This window comes from Talpa occidentalis, unplaced genomic scaffold (assembly GCF_014898055.3).
Source record: "Talpa occidentalis isolate TD23 unplaced genomic scaffold, MPIMG_talOcc4v2.1 talOcc4.10, whole genome shotgun sequence".
Classification (NCBI taxonomy): domain Eukaryota; kingdom Metazoa; phylum Chordata; class Mammalia; order Eulipotyphla; family Talpidae; genus Talpa; species Talpa occidentalis.
Window position 1 is genome coordinate 32,203,683 of NW_023600993.1, and position 12,216 is coordinate 32,215,898.

The window sequence follows — 12,216 nt, forward strand, 5'->3', positions numbered from 1 at the left end:
AGTTAGAAAGAGTTATTAAATCCTCTCTAAACTGATCTATTCCATTATCAGTAGAAAATTGCTGTTATTTTTCTTTTACCTGTTTACTGAGAAACAATTCACAGACTAGAAGGCACACGTCTTAAATGTACAATTGAATGAATTTTTACACATGGATGTACCAATGAAACCACCACCCCAAGATCAAGATGTAGAACATTCCCCACATCCCACACCCCAGAAAGTTCCTTCCTGTCCTCACCCTGCCCCCCCGCCCCCCCTTTCTGTTGTCCCAGATTTGTTTCACAGATGCTGGAACTATATGGATGGAATCATATAGTGTAGAATCCTCTGGATCTGTGTTTTTGTGATTCATCTATGTTATTGTCTGTGTCAGAAGTTTATTTATTTTCATTGTTAAGTAGAACTCCATTGAATGTTACAGCTATTTGTGCTGCTGGTGAGGACCTGGGTGGTTTCCAGTTTGTGATTATGAATAAAACTGCTGTGAACACTCTATGATTGTCTTTGATGGACACACACACACACATTTCTGCTGGTTTTAGACTAACGTGGACTAAACAAGAGGACCAGAACCTGCCTTGTTTATGATTCCATAGCAGAGCTTGGCCCTGTGAGAGCTGTGTCCTCATTAGTGATCAAGCCACCTTGGGAACAGGGCCACCCACCCGTTTCCCCAGGGGAGGCAGGCGGGAGCCACTCACCCTCACCCCGACGCCTGCCAGACTAACAGTTCCAGTTCTCTAGCCGAATATGCATTTGCTGTTAGAGTTCTGACAAGCCCACTGCAGCCTACTGTCAGAGTGCCCAAATGTATGACCATGAACCCTCTTCTTATTTCTGTGTGTGCTACGCCTTCTTTGGGCCTCAAGGCATTACATATATCTGCCACTGCATGACAAACCTCCCTAAGATGCAGTGATTGATGGTTTGTCCTGATTCCGTGAGTCTGGAATTAGGTCAGGGCTCGCTCGGCAGGGCGAGTGTTCTGCTTGTGTGGCATTGGCTGGGTCACTTACTCAGCTGTGTTCACTGGTGGCACAGTTGTACTAGAACATCCAGGGTGACCCCTCACCCTCCAGGCCTCTTGCCCTGTGGCCACAAATGCTATTCAGTGGTCTAGTTTGATTTTTTTTCAGCAAGAAAGTAGAAAGGAGGTTGCCTGTCTTCTTAGGTCCTTGTGTCAGAAATCTCAAAACATCATTTCCTCTTCATTCTATTGATCAGAAAAGTCCAAGACTGTCTTAAGGGCACATTGAGGGGGTGCTGTGTTATTCTCCACCTTTTGAAGCACCATCCAGGCAGGGAAGGAGTTGAGTTTTGGAGACCACCTCTTTTTACTGCACAGGATAAGGTGAAGTTGAACTGGGTTCTTGCAGATCTTCTCTAGGACTTGAAAACTTCCAGCTAATATCTATTTAAATTTTCCTAAACAGAACCTTTAACTGCCACCAGGAATCATAATAAGTCAGAGAGTCTTTCAGACGCCATTCTTGGCTCTTCAGCAGAACCCCAGTTGTGCAACTCTGTGTATTAATTGTCTGTGCCCTCCTTTATTAATAGAGAGGACTGCTCTGGGATTGCAGGTTGGAAGTGGGCATTTCCCCACATTAAAGGAAATTATTACAGCTAGTTAGAAGGTGGCATCTTTACTCTACCATACTCTTGGCACTATGTGGATAAATTAATTTAAGGGTCTCTTTTTGCCAAGACAGCATTAGTCTTGGGGTAAAATGCATTCCAAGGTCCAGATTGCCAAGTGGACTTTTGGAAGCCCAGCCAGTTGTTCTTCCTGTTTGAGCAGCTAGTGCAGATTGAGAAGGGCCTCGGAGGTTAGTGAGGCCCCAGAGGAAATGGGGGGGCTTGAAAGCTGAGCTGTTGGGGGAGAGCCAGGCCACCACACAGTCTTCCTGGCCCCTCCTTGGCTGCAGTTTGTGCTGCGTGGTCTTGGCCTCTGGAGGTGGCGTCAGGAAGGAGCTGGAACAGCCTGTCGCCAAGGGTCTCACAAACACTAGGCTTTCCTGGTGACCAGACTTTCCTCAGCTTCAGGTCCCCTTCTGCATGTTTAGGGGGTTTTGTGCAGCCCCCTCAAGGATGCTGATGATGGTTCTGTGCATTCCTTGCAAATGGGCATGCTGGCTCACACAAGCGTGCTAGCGCAGGCGTCCTAGTTCATGTTGTGTTACGTTTCATGGTAGAGGTAATGACAGAAAGGAATCTCATCGAGTCAGCGAAGATGCTTTCAACCTCACACTATGCAAAAAAAGCAGCAGCAAACCCAAGACTCATTTTAAACCAAACCAGAGGTTTTCACACTTTAACTTAAAACATCATCTGCTTGGCCTCACCCCAGGGTTTCTTATTCAGGAGAACTAGGTGGGGCCTGAGAATGATTTTTAACGCGTTCCCAGGTGATGTTGATATTGCAGGTGCAGGGACCACACTTTGAGGTCCACTGACTTACCGAGGGAATGTTTATCTCACCTATGAGAGGTTTGGAGGCAGCAGTTGATGTTAGTTTGGTTACTCACTGGCATCAGCCAGGATGTTCTTTTCATCTCTCCTCTCTCCTGCCCTCCTTGTCTCAGCTCTGCCTGGCCCAGAGATCACATACGGATCAAATGACACTGAGAGGAAGAAGGGCTGTGGGTTTTCTCTTCATTGTGTTTAAGAAACAACAAGAAGTTTTCTCTTACCCTGATATTTGAGATCATCTGGAGCTGAGTCACAACTTCTGGATTATCCCTCTACACAGTCAAACCTGCTTGGAAAGGGCATCCAGGAGCCAGAACTCAGAGGGTCCCCCCATACTCTGTCATTTCCACGTGAAATTTCCTTTCATCTTTCCATGACTTCTTCCCAAATCTGGCGTGGATCCTTTCCTCGCCTTGCTTTACATCGTTTCCTGCAAAGAACTGTGAAAGTGTTTTGCTCAGTAGCCCTTTAAATTCCCTCCCGGAAGTTTAGGAAATACAGGAGAAGGAGCCTGTGTATGCAGCTGGCTAGGTTTGCCTTTCCCTCCCATCATGTCAACCTTGGTCCACTGCAGGGAGTGAGCTCTGGGTGGGGAGTGTTCCTGCGGTCTGATTGCCCCCTTCCATTGCCCCACGTGCCCCGGAGTCCTCGCTGAGCGCCGGCCTCTTCCTTTGTGCAGATCCTGCAGGCCCTGGGGAAGTCCTACCACCCTGGCTGTTTCCGCTGTGTCATCTGCAATGAGTGTTTGGATGGGGTGCCCTTCACTGTGGATTCAGAGAATAAAATCTACTGTGTCCGGGATTACCACAAGTAAGGAGGACGGGGCAGATGGGGGACTTTGCGAGTAGGCTGGGCTGCTGGGACTGTTAGCCCATGTCTTAATGGTTATGGGAGGCCACTTCATTGCCAGTGCAGACAGGGTCTGGCTAGAGAATCATGTTTACAGAAAAAAACAGAATAAAAACCCTGTAATCTGATTCTTCAGGAGCAATTGGCCAAGCCCTGTGGCTCCAACTTTACCTGACTTCACGTTGATTCAGCTGGTCACCTTCTCTCCCAGAGAGTGGGCCAGAGTGAGGGGCAGGAGGTGGCGCAGGCCAGAGAGGAAGGCTCTGGGCTGGTACAGGCATGAGTCTTGTCCTGGCCTGGCCTCCCAGAAACTGTGCAGTACTCATGTTGCTGCTTCTCTGCTCTTCCCCCAGGGTGCTGGCCCCCAAGTGTGCAGCCTGTGGGCTTCCCATCCTTCCACCCGAGGTAAGATGCCTTTCAGACCTGCTCCTGGGTGTTGTAAGACATGCACATTGCTCAGGAGTCACTTACACAAGATTCGTGTCCTATCCTTACACCTTTAAAGAAATCTTCCTGACATCTCAACTCTGAGCTAAGTAGTGTTGTCACCATGAAGCTCCTTTCTCATCCTCTGTCTGCTCCAGCCTGCTGCCCTTCTTGTACCCTGTTGGTTCTATAATCAGGTCAAACTCTCCCAATTGGTGTTAATTCCTAGATTAGAAGGCGAGCAGAAAGCTTCTCTTTTATTCATTTCTTAAGAAATAAATGTCCACATAGGTGTTTCGTTCAGAGTTGACTCAGAAGGTAGGATTGCTGTTCCTCCCATTTCCTCTCTTGTCGGCTAAATGGGCCCTGTTTCTACATGTGCTTCCTCCTCCTTTTTCTCTGTTCCTGTCCTCAGGCCACCTGCTTGTTACCGCCCCTCCCACCCCTGCCCCCGGCATGTGGCGCCTGTGGGCCCCTAACTGACCCCTGGTGCTTACTTTCTTTCCCTGCAGGGCTCAGACGAGACTATCCGCGTCGTGTCCATGGACAGAGACTACCACGTGGAGTGTTACCACTGCGAGGTAGGCCCTCCCTGCCAGTCCTGAGGCTGGCACAGAAGCCCTAGAGAGTGGTGCTCCTGCTTGACTGGGGCATGGGGCTGCCCTCCAGAGCAAATGGAGGAAAAGTTGTGAACCCTCATTTGGGAGGGAGGTGGCAAGGATGTAGATGTTTGGGGTTTTAAGGTTTTTACTGTTTCCTCCACATTCATAACTGCCAAGTGTCAAGTTATCACAGCTGCGCTCCTGACGCTGTGCACTGGGAGGTTGAGGGCTGCATGGGGTTCAGATCCTGTTGGGGGTCAGGCTGTCAGGCAGGTGTGTGATTTGGGGAATAGACTCCCTCCAACTACAGCTTGTAGGTGTTCCTCTGCCAGGAAGCCCTTTCTCAGCTGAATCCTAGAAGTCATGATAAACCTTCTTTGGAAATAGGCGTGTCACTGGTTGGTGTGCAGGTGGCTGGGGGCCCCTTCTCTGGCCCGTGTCACACCCCAGGTCAAAGGTGCCACCATTGCCCCAAGACCATCCAACAAGGCCACTCTTGTCAGGGGTGCCTGTGAGACACAGCTGGAATTATGTGGATTCACATAATTATGGCAGCTTTATTTTGTGAAGCTCTTGTGGGGGTAGGAGGGGGTGTGGTTGAGAACAGTTTGATTCCACTGCCCGCACCCCAGAAACAGGTGGGAGTGACTGTTGATGGTACCCCAGGGGCCTGAAGGAAAGGTGAAGACGCTTTGCTCGGTGACATTTTCCACACATTGTGGGGCAGCGCCAGCCTGTAGCAACAGGGGACAGAGTCAAGTCATGTGTGTGATTTTATTTTCTAACAGCCACTTAAAAAAGGTAAAAAGAAAAGGTGGGATTAGTTTTGTGATATTTTATTTCACTCAATATATCCAAAATGTTACCATTTCCGCATACAGTCAATATAAAATCTTTTTCAGGGGATATTTTTCATCTTCATTTTGAGCTAAGTCCTGGCAACCTGCTGCATGTTCACACTGCCCTTCCCTCTCAGCCCTGACTGTCCCGCTTCAGCTTCTGGAGAAGGACAGGCGGCAGTGGGCAGGGCAGTGGCTGCGTGTATCTGCCCCTGCAGAGCCACAGCACACCCTCTGCTGGCTCCTGGGGCTGGGGCCTGCCTGTTGGTCTTGTCTGCTTGCATTTCTACCCCAGCACCTTTGCCTCCCCCAGGACTGCGGCCTGGAGCTCAATGATGAGGACGGGCACCGCTGCTACCCCCTGGAGGACCACCTGTTCTGTCATTCCTGCCACGTCCAGAGGCTGGAGCAGGGCCCCGCCCCCGCTGCCCTCCACCAGCGCCACTTCTGACCAGAGCCTTCTAGACGCACCGCCCGGGAAACCAGAGTCGCACAGCGGAAATCTACCCGTTCACTCCAGTGGTCTCCAGAGGGGAGTTTGGGTGTGGGGGAGGCTGGCAAGGGGCCCCTTCCCTGTGACCACAGAGGTGAACCCCGCCCTCTGGTATGTGTATTTTCCAAGTGCCTTTCTCCGCTGCCACTCCATCGGATCACTCAGGAAGATCTCCAGCAAGTGCGCGGCACATGGCCGGAGATTGCATCAGAGCGCCGAGTGAACCCTGCTCTCTGTTCTGGGAACAGCTCACGTTCAGAGGAGGGGAGGCTTGCGCTGAGGATTTCACAATGTCCTCTGAAGCGGTATCAGCTGCTCATAGAGTCTACCCCCTTCCTCCCCTTTAGGAAAATACCTGTACCCAAGCTCCCCACCCTCCAACACCATGATTTAAGACTTCCTTCCACTCCAGAGCTTCAGTCCTTATGTAGAATGGGCTGCAATTCTTAATTGCATTACTGCAGGAAGGAAGTTCTAGCATGTTCTCTGTGTCTTAGGAAAAATTTACTCAAAACCAAAGGCAGGGTTTGAAATAAGTGAGACAGGGCTTCCTCCTTGTACACTGACAGCATTCTGTGTCTGCTTGTGAATCTTCACTCCCTTAGAGGCAGCCTGAGGGCTAACAGAGATTGCCCCTATTTTAGCAATGTGTGCTTTGGGACAAGAACTTGGTGCAGGCACCGGGTTTTTTTGCCCACCTCTTTGCATCTTCCCCCTGCTCCCCTTCCGGGAGCTCTCTGGAGTCTGTGACTTTGGAGTCCTCTTGCTAAGGCAAGTCTCAGGATCTTCTGTGGGGACATCTTGTGTGCCTGTTCTAGCTTACTTTAATGGGCTTTGGGGAAGTCCTGCCTACATGCTGAGAGCTAGCCCCTTGTAAATGAGGAGAGTTTGTGTGTGTGAGAGAGATCTCTAAGCCAGCTTGGGAGGGAGTACCTCAGGGTAAGTTATTATACTCATGTCACAGGTTTCTCTCTTGCCCAATTCTTGGCACAAGCATTATGTTTGAAGAGACCGATACAAGGTACACAGCTTTTATCTGTTTTTTTCTTTTTGAAAAAAATTGTTTCCCTCCACTTTCAGTCTTCCACACACAAAAAATACCTCACAGACAAGAGCTTCATCAAATCACAGATTCAGGAGGAATTTGGCTATCACACTGGACTCAGATACCTTCTTGGTGTTTTAGGAATCTCTGGCTTTACACAGGCCAGACTCCAGCAGTTCAGGGCACTGTAATCTCTTACTAAAGGTCAGTGGGGAATAGATCCATTTGAAATTGGGTGCCATTGCCTTATGCATTTCATCAGCTTCTCCCCAGGTGGCCTGGGCTGAGGGAGGGCCACAGAGTGGCGAGGCTGCCTTTGCACTGAGGCAGAATCTACCCTGCATGTCATACTCCTGAGATCAATATCCATTGGTATTTGAATGAGAAGAAGGTGTTAAAAAACAAAAGTTGGCCACCATTTGCCCTTCTCAGCCTGTGGGGAGGGTCCCAGAGCCTTGCTGCAGTGAGTGGGGGGCATTTCACTGCTGCCAGCTAGGCATAAAATGGCACCTGGCATGTTCTCCGTGTCCTCACCTCCTACCCACAGCAAAGGAACTGGCTGCCGGGCACTCCCATGCTTGGTCAGTGGAACCCAAGGCACAGGAGACTCACAAACTTTACACTGGTCCCAGCTCCACTTCTAGGCCACGTTTTGGCTCATTTGGTAGCCATTGCCTGTAGCAGTACAGAATTGGCATTGCTAATTGTCTTTTCCATTTTTATTAAATATATTCTGTTGGAATCCTTTGGCCAGATGATTCTTCAGCTTGGGCTGCAGAGTTTTGTTGGTTCCTTTAAAGGGCTGAAGACCCTAAAATCCGTGAGTGCAGGAGACTAGAGACGTGAGCCCTGGGCTTGCCCCCTCTCTTAGCAAGTCACTAGCCCATTTTTGGCAAGGCTGTCGGGCAAGTGAAGCCAGCCAATATATCTTGACCTGTCTTTGCCATCCTAGGAATGTTTCCATCTTTGCTCACACACCTTTACTCAGGTCAGACAGAGTGAAGAAAATTGCCTTGGAACCATCGTCAGAAGTAGCAGGGATTTGTTTGTAAATTCAGTAACTAATTGGTTTTAAAATCCATGATTCATTTTTTAAATGAAAAACATTTCATTTAAAGTTTTGAAAATGCATTTTTTAATTTAAAATGATTCAGCTGTCTCTGCAAATCTGGCTTTTTATATTATTGAAGATCATTATTAATTTTCCAGACACCCAAGAAACCCAAGCAGCAGCTTCTCTTGTTATCAGCATAACAGGAGGGGACACCAGGTAGGAATCATGCAGTTTTTATCTCCTCCTCAGGCGTTTGCACAAAAGCCATGAAAAACTCTCCACTACCTGGTATTTTAAACTTTCTATAAGTTATTAGTCAAATAGAACTGTTATGGGATTGTATTTATAGGTACCTAGAAAGAAAATACAAGCACCTGGCAGACCAGGGTGAGTCAGTTTGTTTTAAAATTTAGAGCAAATAGCCTTTCCCTAGTTCTTTTAGACAACTCTTGGACTCTATAGAACATGAAGAGAATTAGGAATAGCCTGATTCCAGACCCAGCCTCTTCCCTGGCCTCATTTGCCCTTTAGTTTTTTCTTGTGTCTCCTTCCCTTCCTCACCCTCCCCAGTTAGAAACATTAAAAAGCTGCCTAGGTGGTCTGAGAAAAGCCAAAAACCCTGTTTGGCTTGCTACCTCAGGACTCTCTCTACCCCAACTCCTCCCTCTCACCCTCCCTCCCTCTATCTCTCTCTCCTTTTTATTCCCCATCTGTTAGAGAGTGATGCATTCCTCCATGGTTAATGCTAGAGTGAAAGCCTTCAGTGGAGTCAGTGAGGTTCTGCCATCTTGTCCTGGTGGCCGATGGGATAATTGAGAGTTCTCGTCATCTGCAGGTGCTGCCTTGTTTCCATGGCCTTGAGTCAACTTAAACAATGAAAAAACAGTGTTGGGATTTGAGACAATAGTACCGTTGACCGTTGAACAACAGGGGTTTGAACTGTGCAGGCCCACTCACGTGTGGATTCGCTCTGTCCCAGGTTCTGCATCCTCAGATTCAGCTGACCAACATCATTGTTGATGACCCCAAGGATGCAGAGTCATGGAGAGGGAGGTCCCACTCTTAGGGACTCGAACATTCTCCGGGAGGGGGTGTGTATCGTGAAGCCAACCTCCCGCAGATACCAAGGGGCAACTCTAGTTAAGTTTGGGTGAGTCAAGATTATATATGAAGTTTTGACTTTGAGGGTTCAGTTGACCCCAGTTGTTCAAAGGTCAGCTGTATTTGGAACTCAAAGTCCTTTGCAGCTGTGTTTGTATGCCATTTTCCACGCTTGGGAACACGATCGCCACGATGGCTGCTGGTACCCCTATGAAGAATGTGCAGATTGGACCCCAAGCCGCTCTTGCTTGATGCACTTGTTAGCCAAATTCTTTGTAGTCTCTCTTGTGACAGGAATAAGTCCTAATTTCTCAGTTACTATTGAAAGTAACCCTTTAAAAACATAGGAACAAGGGAGTAAATATCTATTGTTCTGAGCCAGAACTGGACAGGAGTGGGAAATTTCCATATAGTGTGTGAAAATTTCACTGTTCAGAGAAATTATTTTCCCCATCTCTTCTTTTACTATAAAATCATTCAAAATTTTATCATCAACTTTTTCAAACTATGTGATTATCAATTCAAAATTTTAACTTCCTATAAAAGTATTCAGAATATTATGACAATAAAACTGCTTCAATCTGTAGCTGATTAAAGTGTCCAACATAATGATGTTTCCTGCGTCTTTTGTGTGTGAGTAAGCAGGTGGTCCCTTTGCTAACTGGATTTGGTCTTTTAGAGAGATGGATTCCTAAAGGAACACATAGGTATCAGAACTGAAGGGGCTGGGATTTTACCCTACTTGCAGACTAATACGCGAGCATGACATGGTTTCATGGATTCTGGCAGATGAAAATGACAATTGCAAAGAAATAGTGTCATGCAAGGAAACATGCTGTTGATGGATGTGTATATTGGCTTAAGGTTTTTGGAGGGCAATTTGAAAATATGTACCAAGTCTTTAGAAAATGTCCATGAAATGGGTCTTTTTTTTTTATTTATTTGTTTGTTTGTTTTGTTTATACATGCACTGGGTACAGTCAGAAGCGCGGGAGGGTGAGAGAATTCACCAGAGCCAGAGCGGGGAGCAGAGCAGGCAGAAGGACCAAAGTACACTGCTGAGGGGAGCAGCGGGTGGCAGGAGAGGTCTGGGAGCAGCCGGGGATCGAACCGGCACCACAGAGGCCGCAGGCAGCTTCGCAACCCAGCGCTCAACCGCTGCGCCACCGGGGAGGCCCTGAAATGGGTCTTTAAAAGCCCCCCTGATAACATCAGAAACAATTCAACACGGTTTTATTTTTTTTTAAGTTAAAGTGACAACCCAAGTTTATTTATTTATTTAAGTTGAAGTGACAACCCAACCAAGGGACAATACTTAAAACATCTAGTTCTCTACTGGGTTATCCTCACATAATACGGAATGACCTTAAATCGCAGACAAAAACGAAGGGGACAAATGAAAACATGAGTTCTGATACCCAAATTTGGGAAAGCGCTTGTTAAGTATATCCACAGTTAAAAGTGTGGAAGGAAAGGCATAAGGGGAAAAAAATGTTAAAGATTTCGGAACGGTAATTCGCATTACTTTTATCCTAGAAATTTCCTGTACTTTATAGAGTTTCCATAATTTCCTCGGATGAACAGCTTATAGTGGCGAGACGAACGATCAGAAGGACTGGTTGACACCGCGCGGGTGTCCCGGGTTCTAGTCCCGGTTCCGCCGCAGACGTGTCCGGCCTCCTCAGGCGCCTCTACAACGCGGCGCAGTAGACTAGACTTCCTGGGGTCGTCTTGACTGTGAAAACGCCCTGTTTTAAGGTTTCCTGTTGGGATCTGGGGCCCGAGTTCCTCTGGCGCCCGGACCTCCGAGTTAGGGCTGTGGGCCCCGGCCAGGCGCGCAGCCGCACTGCAGCGCGCCCTTGGCCGGGGTCAGCGCTGCGCCCACCGCGGGCTGGACCGGGGTCGCGGCTCCAGAGGCCGCGACTCTTGGCCCTAAACGCGCTTTCCTGTCACGCGGTAGGTCACCTCCGACACGGGCACTCTGAAGCGGACACAACCCCCACGTCACACTGCCACCTTTCCAGGGGTTTTCCTACATGAACTCCATTTCTATAGACTCCTCATGTGCCGCCTCCGTGGGACGCTTTGCTCTTGACAACCACCTCACCAAATGTCAGGATCCAAGTACAACTTAAAAGATGACATTTTGGGCAAAGTAGCGTTAAAACTCTAGGAGTTTAACCGTCACGCCCTAGCCATAGTGCTTTCCAACACACTAACGCCAAGCCCGAACGTGGCAAAAAAAGGGGGGGGGGAAAAAAAGTACGCCTCGAGCCAGCCAGGAGTCGAACCTAGAATCTTCTGATCCGTAGTCAGACGCGTTATCCATTGCGCCACTGGCCCCGTACTGCTCGGGATGGCGCTGCCACACAGGTCATGTCTTACGCAACTTCACAGTCGCGCACAGAAGCCTTGCATTTCCGCCCCGGCGGCGTCGGCCTACAGGTCCCCGCGCTCGGTCTCTTCCCCAGCCAACGCGCTCCGCCAATCCTCAGCGGCCACGTCACGGCGCTCCGCGGCGCCCTCCAATCCATCGCCTCAGGCCCCTCCCATCGCGTGCTCCAGCGCGCGCACTAAGTTTGTCCACGGCCGCCTCCCGTTCGCCATCGAACAGGGCGGGGCGGGGAAAGAGGCGGGGCAGGGCCCGGCTCTGCGGCCGCCGAGCCTGGGTGACCGGTAGCGCCGTAGCGGAGGTGGCGGCGCGGGGCGGGGCGGGGAGTGAGGAGGCCCGAGGAGGTGGTGCACGATGGCGGCGACGACCTACGGGCAGCTGAAGCTGTGAGTCCCCCGGGCTGGAGGTCGTTGGCCGAAAGGGCGTGAGGGCGGCAGGTGCGGCCGCCGGCCTGGGGAGGGCTCCGGAGCCCGCGGCGCCGGGCGGGTGCGGGAGCCTCGCGCGTGGCCCGTCCGGGTTCTTGTGGGTCGCGGCCGCCCCAAGGCCACGCCCGGATCGCCACAGGCCCGGGAGCGACGGCCTCCCGGTGTGTCTCCGCGCCCGGGCGGGACAGCGACGCTGCGGCCGGCTCCGCGAGCAGGGTGGGCATTTGGTTGCAGCCCCCAGGACACGCGTTCCCCACTTTTCTTTCTTTCTTTTTTTTTTGGAGAGATGACAGCTCAGTGTATCCTTATAGCTTATTAGGGGAAGATGGAAATGTCTTCCCCCTCCCACTTCCCTTATTTAATGAGCCTATCTAGCACCACTTTAGACTGCAAACCCAAATTGACAGAGCTCGCTCTCTCTCTAGGCATCGAAGTCTTTAAGATGCAGGCAAAAAATGTAAGAAACAGGCATTCAATACTGTTAAAATCTTGAAAGACTTACTTGCCTTTAACTT

At 49.7% G+C, this 12,216-nt stretch overlaps 2 protein-coding genes and 1 non-coding gene across 3 annotated transcripts in view; 2 read left to right on the plus strand and 1 right to left on the minus strand.

The window, feature by feature from the left end:
* LIMD1 (LIM domain containing 1) overlaps nt 1–9,785 on the plus strand; it is a 49,519-nt gene extending 39,734 nt beyond the window's left edge. Inside the window, exons 5-8 of the mRNA XM_037527678.2 lie at nt 3,155–3,285; nt 3,678–3,729; nt 4,263–4,331; nt 5,505–9,785. Coding sequence (XP_037383575.1) covers nt 3,155–3,285; nt 3,678–3,729; nt 4,263–4,331; nt 5,505–5,642 — 390 coding nt within the window. The 3' untranslated portion in view covers nt 5,643–9,785. The remainder of the gene's footprint in view (nt 1–3,154; nt 3,286–3,677; nt 3,730–4,262; nt 4,332–5,504) is intronic.
* A 1,369-nt stretch (nt 9,786–11,154) lies between these two features.
* TRNAR-ACG (transfer RNA arginine (anticodon ACG)) lies at nt 11,155–11,227 on the minus strand. The gene has a single exon. It is a non-coding gene; the product is annotated as a tRNA-Arg (tRNA).
* A 307-nt stretch (nt 11,228–11,534) lies between these two features.
* SACM1L (SAC1 like phosphatidylinositide phosphatase) overlaps nt 11,535–12,216 on the plus strand; it is a 41,385-nt gene continuing 40,703 nt past the window's right edge. Inside the window, exon 1 of the mRNA XM_037527691.1 lies at nt 11,535–11,662. Within this exon, the coding sequence (XP_037383588.1) occupies nt 11,631–11,662 (32 nt within the window). The 5' untranslated portion in view covers nt 11,535–11,630. The remainder of the gene's footprint in view (nt 11,663–12,216) is intronic.